We start from the raw sequence: 17,990 nt of genomic DNA, 5'->3' as shown, positions 1-17,990 counted from the left end.
ATGTCATTTAATAATGACTTATACTTCACATTTCCTTCATAATGAGTACAGACTTTAAAAACACTTAAATGGATTCAATCACATGTAGTGACATTACATTATATGTTTCAATCAAAGTTCAACATAAACCGCAGATGTCACAAACACGTTGATAAGTCTTATTTTTTAAATCTAAATGGATTTTAAGTGTTATTGTTATGCCGAATATGTGTATGTTATTCCGGATCAATTTAATTTAATTTCGAAGAGGCCATGTTTATTTACTTCATTAGTTGAGTTTTTTCTGGAAGGTCTTTCAGCTATAACTTAATATAGATTGTAATAACAAAATTGTCTGCTTCGCAAGTTGCGGTGGTACGAAAAAGTTTATGGTGCTCCTCAGCTTTGGGCGCTTTTGGTGAATACTGTGGTGAGCTGGTGAGTGTTTTTCCTGAAGTTCCGAATGATTTTTTTCTAGCGCATTATGAAAACTGTTCATTCTAGGTTCGAGAGTTTCCCGGCCGGCCAATGAACTCTACACTCACAAAAAACTCCGCATTATATTCATGAGTTTACACATGGATTTTTGCAATGGGGGTTGCCATATGCATTCCATATTTTTGACACATATATTGCATGCGCCCGCATGAATTACATGAGCGTTCATACATACTATCTATGTGGGTCATCGTATCCATGTGTGAATTTGTATGCAATTTGGTATGTGCCGACACATGATATGCATATTTCAAAATACATGGATTTTTGCCATAAAGTATGTGTCGATTTTCCTGAGTGTACTGAACTGCTCACTAATTGGGCAAAATGTTAAAAAAAAAGTGGTAAGCTATTGATAATTGTGATTAAAATTGTAAATATAACATCCCGTTCTCTTAGGCCATTCACAAGGAGACGATGCAGCAGCACTTTTGGGGCGATAAACGGCTTGTTGGCGCTTACCAATAATTCGTCCTACGTTGTGTCTTCGTTCTTTCTAATTATGTTTAAGTTTTCTCCCACGCAGCTCCACCGTGAAAGGTACCAGCAACGGATAGTAAGCTTCACTACACCAGCAGCAGCAACACCAACAGCGACAACGGGGGCAACGACGGCAACGAGGCACGGACTAGGCAATCAAAGCACAGAAATGATTGTTCAGCACTACACTACGTTTATTTTTCTTCTTAGAATATTAACTAGAACTATGTAGTTTAGCTTAACACACTGGGATGCAATGAAATCTTTATTTAAACTTCCACGGGCTTAGCACATGCAGGTTCAACTTCGACTGACTAGATTTTGTTGGTTGACGAGTGTTATAGGTTGAGTTGGATTCTATGCTACGAGCAAAACTGCCAGTTTAAACGGGCGAAAATCTCTACTGTATGTTGAGCTGTTCTAATCAGCCGGATGACACACAGCTATGCTTCTGGCTCCAGCATAAAATTCACGTTATTATTTTGCTGTGGGCGTTATTTTCTGATACAATATTGTTACCAAATATTCAAATATGTTTTGCACCGTACTAACCGTGTTGTGTTGAACGAGTGTCTTATTACAATTAAATTGAAAATCGAATACATTTTTCACGGCACGGAATACGTGGTACATAACGATAATAGTAATAAATTCATTCAAATCACTTAACAACAATTACTCCATCACAGAAAATTAGTCCTGAAATGATGTTTTTGTTTACTAATTTTGAATTGTCAGTGGGGCCCACCGCGCGCTAACCCCAGAGATGTTAGCCACCATTTTTTCCCATTGGAGAGATAGGCGATGACAGTAGGGTGGTTCTAATGGAGTACGTTCTCTATATTATTGCATGCAAGTGACGTCAATCTTCTATGCATAGACCTAGCGCATGTTGACCTAATGCTAGTTGCTCCAACATACCCGCCGCCTTGAATGGTTACGTTCAACATAAATAATGTAAACAAAAACAAAAGTTTTCAGCTAATTCTACCAGGTAAGTACAATTTGTGTAACAAATATTCGATTTTTCTTCTATTTACAGGCAAAAACTATTTCTTATGAATGGGAATTTGGATCGTCGACTTCTTCTTCTCGTTGCTCCTGATCTAGAACTGGCTCGAAACACGGAAGTAAGCAAATTCTGGTAATTGGTCGGATGATGACTCCTTTGGCGGTGCGAAGGCTAACAACTCGATTCAATCGATCTCTTCCAGGATGTACTTCAGTGATACGCGCAAGTGGCCAACGGGTTGTTGGCACCATTTCGTCAACTAGGATGACCATCCTTCCAGGCCGGATCTCGTCGTTTCGTGCTGCAAGCTTCGTATCTCTCATCATCTCCTGCAAATACTCGGTTCGCCAGTGAACCCAGAATTTTTGAACGTGATGCTGGAGCTTCTGAAGATGTTCAAGGGCGCCCACTGGTGTGTGCTGAGTGGCTGGGTCGGGCAGGGCGTACATCGAGGTACCGATGAGGAAGTGTGCTGGTGTTAGGGCGGCGAGGTCGTTAGGATCATCGGACATCGGCAAAAGAGGACGGGAATTCATCGCAGATTCTATTTGGTGCAGAATAGTGTAACATGCTTCAAATGACAGACGTGTATTACCCAATTGTCGAAATAGATGTCGTTTGGCAGTCTTGACCGCCGCTTCCCATAGGCCACCGAAATGTGGGGCCTTGGGAGGAGTCAAGTGCCAAGTAATTCCCTGATCTGTGCAAGCAGAAGCAATAATGCTCTGCTCGTTCTGGCTCCTAAACCTGGCAAATAGCTCGCCTAGCTCTCGTTTTGCTCCCTCAAAGTTTTTTCCGTTATCCGAATAAATATGGGCTGGGATTCCACGTCTTGCAATGAATCGGCGTAACGCTGCAATGAACCCCTGGGTAGAGAGGTCCCCGACTAACTCTAGGTGGACAGCCTTTGTTGCGAAGCATATAAATATGCACAGGTAAGCTTTTGCCGGGGGCTGCTCGTTTATGGATGGGTTTCATATATAGAGGACCAGCATAATCCACGCCTGTGTTGGAGAAGGGACGACTTGGTATAACCCTCGCTGCTGGTAGCTGACCTATCTGCTGGTGAGCGGGCTGCGGACGATGACGTATACACCGGAAACAATTGCGTACGATGCTATGGACTAAACGACGACCGTTCAGTGGCCAGTATTCCTCACGAATCGACGACAACAGAAGACGCCCGCCGCCGTGGAGCAGCTTTCGATGATAGTGTTCTCCGATTAGCCTGGTGAATGGATGATCTTTTGGGAGGAGGGCAGGGTGTTTGGACTGGTATGGAAGCTGAGACAGGTTCAATCGGCCTCCTACTCGTAGTATTCCTTCCGGATCGATGAATGGACACATTCGACGTATTGGCGATTTCTTCATTACGGTATTTCCTCGCTGCAGGTCCTTGATCTCATCCCCGAAGACATCTTGCTGGGCAAGCCTGATTAGAAGGGCATTAGCGTTGACAAGCTCCTGGACGGTGAGTGACTGCGCGTCGAGTTCGATTCCCGTGAGGGATGCAATTGACTGGGTTCTAGCCTTTGAACGTGTTCTTGTTACGAAACGGAGGCAATATCCTACAGTGTGGAGTAGTCGAGTATAGGACGACCACCGAAGAAACCATGGGTTGATGCTGGTTATTGTTTGAATGGATGCAACAACGCTTTTGGTTTCCAGAATGTCCTCCGAGACGGCAGGTAGGTTTGAAATTGGCCAGGATGACTGTTGGTGTGCTAGCCATGAAGGGCCATGCTTCCAATCTTCACTTTGCAGGAAATCTTCCACTGACATTCCGCGTGAAACTAGATCCGCGGGGTTCTCGGAGCCGGATATATGGTTCCATTTGCTTCCATGGGTGAAGTGTTGCACCTCGGAGACCCTATTGGCAACGAATGTTTTCCATGCGCTAGGGGGTGCTCGAAGCCAATACAAACAAACGGCAGAGTCGGACCAGAAATACGATGCAGATACATTGATGTGGATTGCTTGTTTGATGCGATGATGTAGATGAGCTGCCAGAACACAAGCACACAGTTCCAAGCGAGCTATTGTCAGTCTCTTTAGTGGAGCTACCTTGCTTTTTGAGGCAAGTAGCCTGATTCGTACGGTACCCAGAGCATTTTCGCAACGGACGTATGTGCATGCTCCGTATGCAGACGTTGACGCATCAGCAAATGTATGCAGCTCGATTTGCGCATCTGGGAGAAAGGCGTAGCGATCAATTCGATAGGTTGCAATTCTTGGAAGCTCAAGTCGAAATTTTTCCCATTTTAGTCGAATGATGTGAGGCACTGGGTCATCCCAGTCGCAAGAGAGGGACCATAGCTCCTGCATCAGGATTTTGGCTCTGACTACGATGGGTGCAATTAAGCCGAGCGGATCGAAGAGCCTAGCGATGTCGGAGAGGATTGATCGCTTTGTTGGAGGCTCATTACGTTGCTGTATTGGGGAATCGAAACGAAGTGTATCGGACTCTGGTTCCCATCGAATTCCTAGCGCTTTTATCGATTCGTTTGGTGTAAACTGTAGGCTTGATTGCGTTCCGATTTGGTCATCCTGGAGCCCCTGCAGTACTTCAAGGCGGTTTGATGTCCACTTTCTCAGCATGAATCCACCTTTCAAGAGTAAGTTCGCCAATTCTTCTCGTAGTTGGATAGCTTCCTCGGTGATTTTTTCCCCTCCAATAAAATCGTCTACATTAAAGTTTTTTCGAAGTGCTTGGCCGGCTACTGGTTTGTTATTACCTTCATCCGATGCAACATGCTGGAGTGCTCGCGTCACCTGAAAAGAGGAAGGGGATGGACCGGTAGTGACGGTTTGCACTTCATAAGTTTGAACTGGACATTTTTTTTGTGAACCGGAAGAAGATGCGGTGCAAAGGACAATCATCTGGGTATAGGCACACCTGCCGGTACATCTTCGCTATGTCACCAACTAGAGCTACGGGATGAATCACAAACCGGAGAATAATGGCAAGAGATCATCTAAGACCACCGGTTCCACGCAGAGAGCTTCATTCAAGGAGAAGCCGTCAAGCAGAGCCGTGGAATACGACTCTTACTTTGGTGGTCGTGCTTGCCTCCTTAATTACGGGGTGGTGAGGAAGATAGTATGTGCGGTTTCCATCGTCCAACTCGACCAATCGCATATGGCCGAGGAAGAGGTACTCCCTCATGAAATCGTGATATTCTTCCTTCAGCTTTTGGTCCCGTTCTAGTCGCCGCTCGAGTTGCTCGAAGCGACGAAGAGCACCGATTTTGGATTCACCTAGCATCGCGTCGAAATCGGGTTTCCGTGGTAGCCGGACAATGTAGCGGCCTGTCTCGTCACGAGACGTTGTGGATTGGAAGAAATCCTCACAGTGGCACTCCTCTACCGAATAATTGTTGTCAACGGTCAATTCTTCAGTTTTCCAAAAACGTTCGATACATTCCTCAAGTGTCGGCATAGAAACAGCGACGACACTGGGAGTAATAGATTGCCGTTGAATAGGGTGAATAATGCTTGCTGATCCCGTTACTACCCAACCGAAAACGCTGTCTACCAGTGTCGGAAGATTGTCGGCCAACTGAAGACGAGCAGTACTTGGAAAGAAAGAGTGGTAGTGTTTTGCGCCCAGAACCATGTCAATCTGTTGGCTCTTATTGAACATGGGATCGGCCAATGACAAATTTTGAGGAATCTGCCAGTCTGCGATGCATATATCTTGTGCTGGAAGATCTGCAGTCAAGGTATCCATTAATAGTAGGTCCACACCGCATTCAAAACTGTCGTTCCGCGATTTGATTCGAGCAAAGATTGATTCCTTCACTTTCTTTGAAGTATTTCCAGCTCCCTGAATTGTCACGTTCACAGAAGTCCGCTTCAAGTGCAATCGTCGTGCCAGACGATCCGTGATGAGATTTGGTTGAGAGGCACTGTCGAGCAGAACACGTGCTATGTGGTCTTGTCCGTATGCATCGACTACCTTCACCAATACCGTCAGCAGAAAAACGTCTTCTCGAGATTGTGGAGCGGAGGCACTGGCAACGACTCTGGGACACTCTTCAACATCTACGACGGATGATCGGGGAACTGATTCCGCAACGGATGAAGCAGCAGACTGGATAGCTTGCGTCGACATAGACGTGCGAGTGGAAGGCGAATCGTTCCCAGCTAACCATTAAGCACTGTAATAAGCCTTATTTAAACCGTAAAGCAGCTTTTCAGTGCTTATAAGCTGTATATGTGTTTTTCAAAAGCTTGTTGGCAGTATAAACTTCAGGCAGTAAAAGAAGCCGTATATCGGTATTTAACGCTTTGATGGAAAGCTGATCAGCCCTGTGGATACAAGCCGAATAAGGGAATTGTCAAAACCAATTTAGAGCTATCATTTATGACGTTTGGGTGAAATCAATAACAATAATGCCTAGAGTTTTACAACCTGTCTCTGTTACTCGCATTTGAAGCTGATATTCCTTCAAAGCCTACCATGTATGCTTTGCAGTAAATGATTTACATTTGTATAGAAAACTAAATCATACTGCATGGAAAATACCGGATAAATGTTTCATACTTCTGTTGATTTATTCTGTAGCTTTATTTATTAATCCAAAGGAATGCCATGAACTCAAAAAGTTTCATAATTACGGATTCAGTATGGTTTTGCATTTCTTTTTTATCATTCCCCGCTCTTGTAATGAAAGCAGGTGGAAATCATCTGTTTTTATCACTTGCTAGCAAGAGATCCACTCAATTTGAAGATGGATCAGATGGCAAACTCAGCGGTACTCAAACCAAATCCTTTCATCAAGTGTTCTAGCGTTCAAGCCCGGAGATAACAATAAATAGCAAAAAAATCATCGAGTCCCTCAATGGGAAGGATAAAGAAAGAACACATCAAGATGTAAATAAACATTTTTCGTTTCATATTTTTTTCGTTTCGTTCAACTCGTCTAAATATTTTGACATTTTGTTGGCATAGGCGTGGAAAAATAGGTAGGGGCAAGCATTATATCAGCCAAATAATTCGCCAAAAGCGGCTTTTGAGCAGCACTTGAGTATAATGTAGGGCTTATTAGCACTGTTGACCAGGTTTTTAATACGACTATAGAACCGAAATAAAGTCAATTTTAACTGCTTAATGGTTACTTGGGTTTACAGATCTAGTGACGTCACCGGAATGCAGCATCGTATGATGGCGTTTACGGCAATGCTTGCAGCTGTAAGTTGATGAGCAATTACGAGCAATGTGATCACTTTTAAGGCAATTGTGACACAGGTGCTTGCTCGATACGAAACGCAGCCGTTCGGAATGAGACTGCTGATTGAACCTTGCACACTTCATAAGCGGATGATCTTGATTGCAAGCTGGACATTTGCAGGCGGAATTGGAAGTAGAAGCACATGATACACGGAAATTGGGAGCCCTTTTGGAAGAATGAGATGACACGTTTGGAACGGATGCGGGTTGATGATGGTTCACCAGAATGGACTCCAAAACGCGCATACGACGCTGAAGAAACTCGATCAAGCAGTCGTAGTTCGGGTTGCTAGAGGTTGATGCGTACTCTTCCCAGGCTTTCAGCGTGTCGTCAGGGAGTTTTGTGCACAATAGATGTTCTAGGATGGTGCTCCAGGACTCCGTTGGTTCACCTAGTTGACACAGGATCTTGGTGTGACGCTGGAATTCATCCACCAGTGCATGCAGAGATGCAGCAGTTTCCCTTTTAGCCGAGTTGATTTCGAACAGTGCTTGGAGATGCCGTTTCTTCAACAGGTATTCATTGGCGTACCTGTTCACCAATGTTTGCCAAGCCAGGTTGTAATTCGCTGAGCAAATCGCAATGGACTCAATGAGCTGAGCCGCTTCACCTTTCAGAGCTGCTCTCAAATAATGAAACTTTTGGATGGCTGCAACGTCGGAATTTGAATGAATGAGCGCCAGAAAAGTGTCATGCAACCCTAGCCACTGCATGTAATCTCCGTTGAATTCAGGAAGCGAGATCGTGGGTAGTTTCAACCCAGCGAGAGCGGAAGACGGCGAAGACGAAGATTCAGGGATGCGAGCTTGATTAAGAACAGGTAGTTTTGAAAGTAAGGCGGCTTTTATTTGGAACAGCCGAGGTTCAAAATTTGCACGAATGTCAGCATTAACTTGCCTACCTTGTTCACCACACTCAATGTCCTCCAACTGCCCTTGCACCTCCTCCAGCGTTGTCCACATGTTGTTCAGGTACTCCAGCCGAATTGAGACCTGCCCTTGGTCGCGTTGCTCGTCGAAATTAGCCACGAATGCCTCTGCCCGACCCAGCGCAGTAATCATCGTGGTCCTCCGGGAGGTGAGATACGCCTTTTGCAGTTGTTGCTGCTCCATCATGCAAGCCGGAACACGGTGGCTACTCAGGAACAGAGGGCGAATCTGTCGAGACAAGAAGACCACGGTAGGCCTGGAGCGAGCAAGTAAAATACTTGGAATGGTACTCACCAATTCCAAGGCAAGTATGTGCCTTGTATTTGTATAAATCAGCCAACAGGAACAATACCCAAGCACCGTCCGTGCTAGTCGGTAGGCGGTAGCACAGGGCCAGTAAATTGGCAGGATGGATCACACTTGGAGAATGGCCAAAAATGCAGAAAAACCTCCGTAGAAAGCCTTGCCGCAGTGTCTCAGGGATGTTCGTGATTCACCAGGCGGCACCGCCTTTTGGGTGTTGATGATCGGGGTACGGATGCAGTGAACGTTTGGCACGTGAGGTAGCTTCTGACCTTTAGAAGATGGCGCTGAACAGCCGAAATGCAATGGCGATGTCCAGCTCAGCCCTCCAACCAAGCGGGCCTAATCACGATGGCGGGAGTCAGCATGCAGATGTGCTCCAAAAGGCTTGGCAGCACTCGAGAATCCCGTCCAAAGTATTATACACATGCAAAAATAAATGAAATGGAACCTTAAGGGCACCTGCGATACCCGGGAAGTAAATTGGACAGGTAATTACCTGAAGCCCAATTGGTTTGAGCCTTGTATTAAATGCACCTCTGGAGGAATGGCGGAAGAAAGATGGCAGCGCCCAGTAGATCGTCTCACGTGGCTCAAAATCCTCAATGGCGTCGATGATCCTGGTCACGGCACCAATTTTATGTTGGCGCTTACCAATAATTCGTCCTACGTTGTGTCTTCGTTCTTTCTAATTATGTTTAAGTTTTCTCCCACGCAGCTCCACCGTGAAAGGTACCAGCAACGGATAGTAAGCTTCACTACACCAGCAGCAGCAACACCAACAGCGACAACGGGGGCAACGACGGCAACGAGGCACGGACTAGGCAAACAAAGCACAGAAATGATTGTTCAGCACTACACTACGTTTATTTTTCTTCTTAGAATATTAACTAGAACTATGTAGTTTAGCTTAACACACTGGGATGCAATGAAATCTTTATTTAAACTTCCACGGGCTTTGCACATGCAGGTTGAACTTCGACTGACTAGATTTTGTTGGTTGACGAGTGTTATAGGTTGAGTTGGATGCTATGCCACGAGCAAAACTGCCAGTTTAAACGGGCGAAAATCTCTACTGTATGTAGAACTGTTCTAATGGAGTACGTTCTCTATATTATTGCATGCAAGTGACGCCAATCTTCTATGCATAGACCTAGCGCATGTTGACCTAATGCTATTTGCTCCAACACGGCTCAAGTAGACGAATTGTAGAAGAAGCTACATAATGGCATGCATTAGCATTGGTTTCGTATTCCGTGTTAAAACTTAATTGACAGGATAAGTGGAGTTATGGCAGGAACTAATAACCGGGACCAGACACTCGGGATTTTCCCGTGTTGCGTTCAAGTTTCAATCGGTGTGTAGGAGTCCTACACGGACAGATAAATCAACCCAAACTTTGAGTTCAATATACGCACTATTGAGAATAACGCAGAAAAAATTTACCCAAAATTGGGTAGTTTTCCCTTTCTTTCCCATGATTGCTATCAAAACTAGAGCAAGATGCAAACACCTCACCGAGGTTGCTCAGCCCAATAACCCAAATTTGAGTAAATTCAATATTCTCTATTTTGGGTTGATCAAGGTCCGCTTTGGATAAATTAAACTCAGCTTTGGGTAAATTGTTTACATGGGATTAAAGGCAAACTACCTAGTGCCAGAAAAGTCATTTTACTCAAATTTGGGTTATTGGCCCAAACCTCGGTTTTGAGGGCAAACAACCCACTTTTGGGTACTTTTGGTTTTCAGTGTAGGTATACAACTGAAAAGACACTAACCAGATGCTGTCAGTCATCATTTTCCGCATGATTATTTTTCCGTGCACGCATAACTGACAGCATCGATGTTTTGTTTTTGTTTTTCTGTCTCTGATCATAAAAAGTTCTGTTAAAATTATAAAGTGAGATGGACTTGCAACGAATGCGGCGAGCGATTTTGCCTCCAATTAAAGCAACGTCTGTTCCGCCGAGTGTGTTTCGTGTACGTCGCGTTAGACGGGTTTGGCGCTCACCGGAAGCTGCAGCAGATGACCATGTATCAGTGCGCTTTTGCTCGAAAAGAAACCTAAAAGCACACATCCAGGTGACAAAAGGCGAAGCCAACAGAGAGCAGATCCAATGCCCGTATGAGTCCCAAACTTTACGACTACAGCCCCCATCGAGCCCTGGGCACATGTCAAATCAAGTCACGAAGGAGTCCGGAAATACGTCTGCAACGTGGAAAGCTGCGGCCGACCGTTTTTCATCCATCAGAAATTGGACCAGCGGATGCACGAGTCGGTTACTAGGACTTCCGCGGATGATGCTGCCAGCAGAAACGCTCAACCGGTTGATGAACGTCCGATTAGAACGGGTTCTGATCGATAAGAGTCCAGGACGGCGGCCACTGCTCGAGCTGGGCGTTCGCTTTCGATGGACTCGGCTTCCAAGTCAAAAGTGGAATTTAGTGCCGTGGTAGCAACGGTTCTGAAGGGTGAATTAGCCAGGATAAGGCTGCAGGAACAGTTTGTTCATAGTTTTTTTTTGTCTTCATTTGAGAGACTTTTAGCCCTAGGCTGGAGTTAAAGCTGTCTGTTAAACCTTTTGTCTTAAGAATAAATGGTAATTATTTATTTTAACCCATTATGAATTTAATTTTTTCTATTGATTGAATTTAAGTAAAGTGTTTATTTCATTATGTATGTGTAGACTAGAAAGTGTTTATTTCATTATTGGGGGAATGCTTCTTTAATTTTTCTGGCAATCTAAATGTATACTGATTGTGTTTCAGAGATCCCAATAAGGTTTCGTTGAAATATCACAAATGATGGTAATTGTTTGTGGAAAGAGAAAGAAAAGTGCAGTGGGTACCGGCCAAGTTTCCCATGGCGGTGCTAAAATGATATGCGGGAACAATACCCAATTCCATTTAAATCCTTTATATAGTATTTATCATCATTAGTGATTAGCACACGTTATGTGGGGGGCACGCATGTAACACATTTTTCAACGCGGGTGTCAGACGGCTGACCAATGCTCGACCAAAATAGTAAAATTTTGCTTGAATATTTTAATGTTGTTTGATTGTTTTTATTTTTTTGCCATCAAATGATTAGGAGCTTATTTTCAGCATAGCATAATGCAAGAGAAGGTAAAAACTCTGCGTTGTATTGAACAGTTTATTAGGAGGTCCCCGACTCGGCGCACTGTCGTATGGAGCATAGTTATCCCGTGTCGTTTATTGCGATGTCGTTCCCGCCTTTGCTTGAACAAATCATTTTATATGGCTGGACTAGAGTGATTCAAATTTCGACTTTTTTGCCCCCCGATGGTTAAACGATTGCATTTGCCATTTTAATAATCCTCCTAAATTTTTAACAAATTTGGGTGTAATTTGATTGTGCACACGTCATTTGAAGACATACACGAGATGTATGACGATCCAAAATTGTAAGATAGGGAAGGGGAGGGAGATGAGCTGGTTAAATTTTGCGTTACGTAATTAGTGGACTTTCTTTAAGAAAAATTCCTTTGTTTACGATACGCGAAACCTGGTATATTTTGCCTCCTTAGTTTTTTTTGGTATTTAAAAAACAATGTTTTTTCGTATGAAAGTTCACATTTCTATGTTTTTTCACATTTTTATTAGATCTTATTTGTGTTAATATATACATAAAACATATGACTTGAAAAGTGCGTACTCTTACCCCACCGGTGGGGTAAGAGTGCGTTTTTTTAGGTGTCTTGCAATAAGGGTTGAGCTAAAATGAATTTAATTATTTCCATTATTTTTTCCACTGGGTAATATACAGGAAGAGTACACGTAGGAAAAATAAATTAGGATTCTCATAAGTTACAATTTATGAATAAGCATTTATTTGGTTTCATTAGATACTTATGCGGTTTATTAAAATGGCTTGTGAAAGACATAACCGTAACTTATGATTGACATAAAACTTGATATTGAGGAAAAATATTGAGTTTACGATGGAGATGATGGAGCAGTGAGCATTGGTTGATTTCTTCTCGGACCTTTTGAATGCTAACATTTTACAAAATTCTTTTTATCTCCATATTTAATAATTTTGATTATTTTGATTTATTTTTCAGACTTGTGCGTTTCATCGAAAGAAATGGACATCAATTCAACACCAATGTATCTTGGAGATCTTGAAAATGTTCAAAAGTTTATGACAAGCACATTTTTACAAACAAAAAATGCCTTTCTGAAAATATTCATATTTACATTTGTTTGGATATTTCGTTTGGGCATGGAAATATGAATTTCAGAATTAATTTCAAATCATTTGAAAACATATGATCTTTTTTCCGTACAAACCAAACTATCTCTATATGAATGCATTCTGAATTACAATTTTTATTATTATTAATATTTTAATATTATTATTTTCATTACAAATTCTTCCGACCTTTATATTATTTTTATTTTGAAACTCATAAAATTCACTTATAATTAATTTTCATAATCCCTTATAACATCAATAATTTTTCCTAATTATTTTCATAAGTAGAATTATGAAAATAGTAAGTAGCCAAAACAGATGATATTTCCCCTTCTGAGTCATTAGTTAAACTTATGATTTTCACAAATATTCATTGTGGTGCCAAATCATAAGTGGTTTTGATGAAGGTCCTAAGTTTTTTTGGCTGAGTGTATACGAATCGTCGACATGGATTACTGTCCGACATTCTGGCTACGTGCCCGGCCCACCGCAGTCTTCCGATTTTCGCTGTGTGAACGATGGATGGTTCTCCCAACAGCTGATGCAACTCGTGGTTCATTCGCCTCCTCCACGTACGGTCCGCCATCTGCACTCCACCATAGATGGTACGCAACAGTTTTCAACAGTTCTACCAACTAACAAATCAAGCAGCAACCAACCAACAAATCAACCAAATAACCAACCAATTAACCATTCTATCAACTAACAAATCGAGGAACCAACCAATAATCATGCAAACAAAAAACTAATCAACCAATAAAGAAACCAACAAAACAACTGCTCAACTAACCATTCGACCTAACTAATCAAGCAAACCAATTAATCAATCAGTCAAGCAACCTACCAATCAATAATCAAGCAACCAAGTAACTAATCAAGCAAGCTACCAATCAATCAAGCAACCAACAAAGCAACATAACAACTATCCAGCCGATCAACCAATCAAGAAACCCATCAATAAACCAGTCAAGCAACCAATCAACTAAATAACCAACCAATCAAGCAACCAACCAACCAATCAACTAAATAACCAACCAATCAAGCAAACTACCTATCAACCAACCAACTAATCAACCAATCAATCAACAGTTCTGCCAACTAACAAACCAAGCTACCAATCAGTCAATCAAGCAACCAACAAAGCAACACAACAACTATCCAGCCAATCAACCAATCAAGAAACCCATAAATAAACCAGTCAAGCAACCAATCAACTAAATAACTAACCAATCAAGCAACCAACCAACCAATCAACTAAATAACCAACCAATCTACTAACCAACCAATCAAGCAACCAACCAACCAATCAACTAAATAACCAACCAATCAACTGACCAACCAATCAAGCAAGCTACCTATCAACCAACCAACTAATCAACCAATCAATCAACTGTTCTGCCAACTAACAAATCAAGCAGCAACCAACCAAATAACCAACCAACTAACCATTCTATCAACTAACAAATCAAGCAACCAACCAATAATCATGCAAACAAAAAACTAATCAACCAATAAAGCAACCAACAAAACAACTGCTCAACTAACCAGTCGACCAACCAATCAAGCAACCAACCAACCAATCAACTAAACCAAGCAAGCTACCTATCGACCAACCAACTAATCAACCAAACAAGCAACCAACTAAAAATTAAGCAACCAACCAACTAATCAACCAATCAAGCAACCAACCAATCAATCAACAGTTCTACCAACTAACAAATCAAGCAGCAACCAACCAATCAATCAACTAATCAACCAACCATTCAAGCAACCAACAAAACAACTAATCAACTAATCAGCCGACCAACCATTCAATCAACCAGTAAGGCAACCAATAATCAACCAATTAAGCTACCAACCAACTAATCCAGCAATCAGCCATTCAAGCAAGTTACCAATCAACCAAGCAATCAAGCAACCATTGAAGCAACCAATCAAAACAATATCAACTAACCAGGCGGCCAACCAATCAAGCAGCCAACAAATAATCAAGCAACCAACTAATCAACCAATCAAGCAACCAACAAAACAACATATGAACCAACTAGCCGACCAACCAATCAAGCAACCAATCAATCAACCAGTCAAGCAAACAATTAGCCAAACAACCTGAATGGTTGGTTCGATTGGCGATGCAATCAACCAATCAACCATTCTACCAACTAACAAATCAAGTAGCAACCAATCAAACAGTCAACCAAATAATTAACCAATCAATCAACTAACCAATTAAGCAATCTATCAATCAACCAAGCAATTATTCAACTAATCAACTAATCACGCAATCAACAAAACAGTTTATCAAATAATCAGCCGACCAACCAATCACTCAACCAGTCAAGCAACCAACCAACCAATTAATCAACTAACCAATCAAAGCAACCAACCATTCAAGCAAGCTTCCAATAAACTTATTAACCAAGCAACCAATAAAAGAACTAATCAACTAACTAGCCGACTAACCAATCAAGCAACCAACCAACAATGAAGTAAAAGTAACTAACCAACAATCAAGCAACCAACCAATCAACCATACTACCAACTAACAAATCAGCAATCAACCAAATAATCAACAACCGATCAAGCAACCAATCATTCAAGCAAGCTACCAATCAACCAAGCAAACAAGCAACCAACTAATCAACCAATGTAACCAACCAATCAAGCAACCAACCAATAACCAATCAAACAACCAATGAACTAAATAACCAACCAATCAACTAACCAACCAATCCAGCAACTAATCAATCAAGCAAGCTATCAATCAATTTATTATCCAAGCAACGAACAAAACAACCAATCAACTAACCAGCCGACTAACCAATCAATCAACCTGTCAAGCAACCAACCAATCAACCATACTACCAACTAGCAAATCAAGTAGCAACCAACCAAATAATCAACCAAGCAATCAAGCAACTAATCAACCAATCTAGCAACCAACCAACTAATTAACCAATCAACAAAACAACTTATCAATTAACCAGCCGACCAACCAATCAACTGAATAACCACAACCAATCAACCAAATAAACAACCAATCAACCAAGCAACCAACAAAACAACTAATCAAATAACCAATCAATCAATTAAGCAACTAATCTAACCAACTAACCAACTAACAAATCAAGCAACCAGTCAACCAATCATTCAACCATTCAAGCAACCTACCATACCAATCAATCAATCAAGCAACTTAGCAACCAATTAGGCAATAAACCAATGATTAATTTGTCGAGCTGAGTCGATTGATGTGTAACAATATGGATCTTCGGGCCTCCCAACAAAAGTTCGTTTTGAAGTGATCTTAAAATATGTATTTGTAATTATTACGGTAATTTATTACATATTACGGTAGTGTAGGCAGCAACGGAGTGCGATGTAAGTTTTTGGTTGGTGAGGCGAGTAGCTTTCAAGGGCTCACTGGAACATCCACTTTGAATCGTTTCAACACTCTCAAATTACGGCCAGTGGTGATCGGACTCAGGGTTACCGGTGGCCTAAAATTGTCCTCTTAGCGAACCTTCTCAAGGTGGTCCAACTTGTGGAACCAATTCTGCAGCTTAAGGACGTCTTGTACTTGGCTAGTAGTGCGCTCCTGCTCAGCTTGCTTTCGGTTTCGTCTAAAATTAGTTTGCTGAATGCTGACGACGATGCTTGCCTTGCTTCTTTGCTGGTGTGTAGGCTTGCATGATCGGGTTTCGCACGCCTCGCTCGCTGTTTCCCATCTTCAAAAATTAAACTTACTTTGGTTGGTCTTTACATCAACTTTGACGACGCCGATCCATTTGATAGACCGAAACTCAGGTCATCTCCTTATCCGGAGTTCCAGCGGAACCCGATTCATCAACGGTGGCATTCTTGTTCCGAGTAATCGCACTGAACTCATCCGCCGCAACACGCTTTCTTGTGCTGAAATACGCAGCAACCGTCTGCACATTTTTGCTTTTTAAAATCCACTAAACAAACTGCCACACAATTTGAAGGCAAAAGAAATTAATATGGAAGTCTTTATCGGAATATTTTTAATGGACTGAAAACAGAGGAAAACGTAAATAAAACCCATTTCGGGTTGTGGTTAGAGTTCTGTCAAAACTCACAGCAAATAAGTCTACACTTACCAAAACACTTTCAAATAAAATTACCGAAATGTGAGTAAAATACACTAGCGCCTCTGGCGGTGCTGGTCTCGTCAGCTCTTCTGGGTTGCATGAATTTTTAATCGGTTCTTCGGGACACTCACGTCCCGGTTTTTAGTTCCTGGTTATGGATGCATGTTTTATGTTTTTTTGAATAAACCTGAAAAAAAATCAATTTTAATTTTTGTTGTTTTCTTCCGAAAAAAATCGTATTTGAATTCAGTAAAATGCAATTATATCTCAACATTACAGATTGGAGTGATTCCATACTTATTTAGTACCTTCCAATTACAACTCAACCTTAAATTATAATGTTCTGTATTGCAGATATCGAATGTATATCGACCATATGATGTAGAATCCCCCGAAAATTTTGTTCGAGAAAACGGCCATTTTTTTATGGTGACCTAACTTAACAACCCTTTCGCCATAAGGTTAAATGACCAATAACCATTTTCCACATGGTCAAAACTATTCATGATACTGTCGGCTTACAGTTATGGAAACTTATGTGAAACGGTTATGACACAACACAAGATGGTTCAAAATACTATGATATGCAGTTCATTAATGGTTCGTAGTTATGCGGGGCTCTTCAACTGCAAAAAGCCAAATTATTCATTATGAAAATATGCGTGTTCAAACTTTTTGTGTGGCATTAGGAATGATTTTCAATTATGTTTTCAGAATGCTAATCGGTGGCGAAAATGATACACTGCAACCTGCAGCACACGATGGGTTATCTATTTCCGATGCTTTGCCGGAGGTTTGACTAGTGTTCATCCAGAAAATCAATAATTTATTGAAAAATGCTGTTGAAATATTACAACAAACCCTGGCTAAACACAAGGCGGTACATATTATGATGAACTTTCAGTCGAACTTGATCTGGATGGAAATGATGCGATACAGTTACAGGAGCGCAACAAGCTCAATAAAAGCATGATTTATATATAAACTTATTATTTAAAAACAAATAAAGTAACATCTAATTTCATTTGCGTAGTTCATGATTATATACCAGTTATTATACCTTTTGAAAAGTATGTGCAATACTAATAAATATTTGCCGATCGAATCATTATATGTTTTATGTGCAGCGCTTATGTGAATCGTAATACATTCGCACATAAAATTCATGATGATAGAATCAACACCATTTCATGAGCACCGCACATATTATTTAAAAGTGAA

The 17,990-nt window shown here is 41.5% G+C and overlaps 2 protein-coding genes across 2 annotated transcripts; both read right to left on the bottom strand.

Annotated features, from left to right (window-relative positions):
- Positions 1–2,013: 2,013 nt before the first annotated feature.
- Positions 2,014–6,083, bottom strand: LOC134204724 (uncharacterized). The gene is made up of 4 exons (XM_062679499.1): positions 5,022–6,083; positions 2,861–4,741; positions 2,565–2,751; positions 2,014–2,513 (listed from the first exon to the last, which is right to left on the bottom strand). Exons 1-4 carry the CDS (start codon positions 6,081–6,083, stop codon positions 2,014–2,016), a joined length of 3,630 nt encoding a protein of 1,209 aa, XP_062535483.1.
- A 996-nt stretch (positions 6,084–7,079) lies between these two features.
- Positions 7,080–8,315, bottom strand: LOC134204723 (uncharacterized). The gene has a single exon (XM_062679498.1). The coding sequence runs from the start codon at positions 8,313–8,315 to the stop codon at positions 7,080–7,082; it is 1,236 nt and encodes a 411-aa protein (XP_062535482.1).
- Positions 8,316–17,990: the final 9,675 nt, after the last annotated feature.

This window comes from Armigeres subalbatus, unplaced genomic scaffold, assembly GCF_024139115.2.
Source record: "Armigeres subalbatus isolate Guangzhou_Male unplaced genomic scaffold, GZ_Asu_2 Contig857, whole genome shotgun sequence".
In the NCBI taxonomy this organism is placed as follows: domain Eukaryota; kingdom Metazoa; phylum Arthropoda; class Insecta; order Diptera; family Culicidae; genus Armigeres; species Armigeres subalbatus.
This window is presented reverse-complemented; position numbering and strand designations above follow the sequence as displayed.

Excerpts from the sequence above, each read along its gene's own strand:
- LOC134204724 (XM_062679499.1), bottom strand. The coding sequence starts at position 6,083 with ATGTCGACGCAAGCTATCCAGTCTGCTGCTTCATCCGTTGCGGAATCA. Across the intron at positions 4,742-5,021 it reads AGGCAAGCACGACCACCAAA|GTGACGCGAGCACTCCAGCA; the intron begins GTAAGAGTCGTA and ends TCCTCTTTTCAG. Across the intron at positions 2,514-2,564 it reads ACATCTATTTCGACAATTGG|AATCTGCGATGAATTCCCGT; the intron begins GTAATACACGTC and ends TGCACCAAATAG.
- LOC134204723 (XM_062679498.1), bottom strand. The coding sequence starts at position 8,315 with ATGGAGCAGCAACAACTGCAAAAGGCGTATCTCACCTCCCGGAGGACC.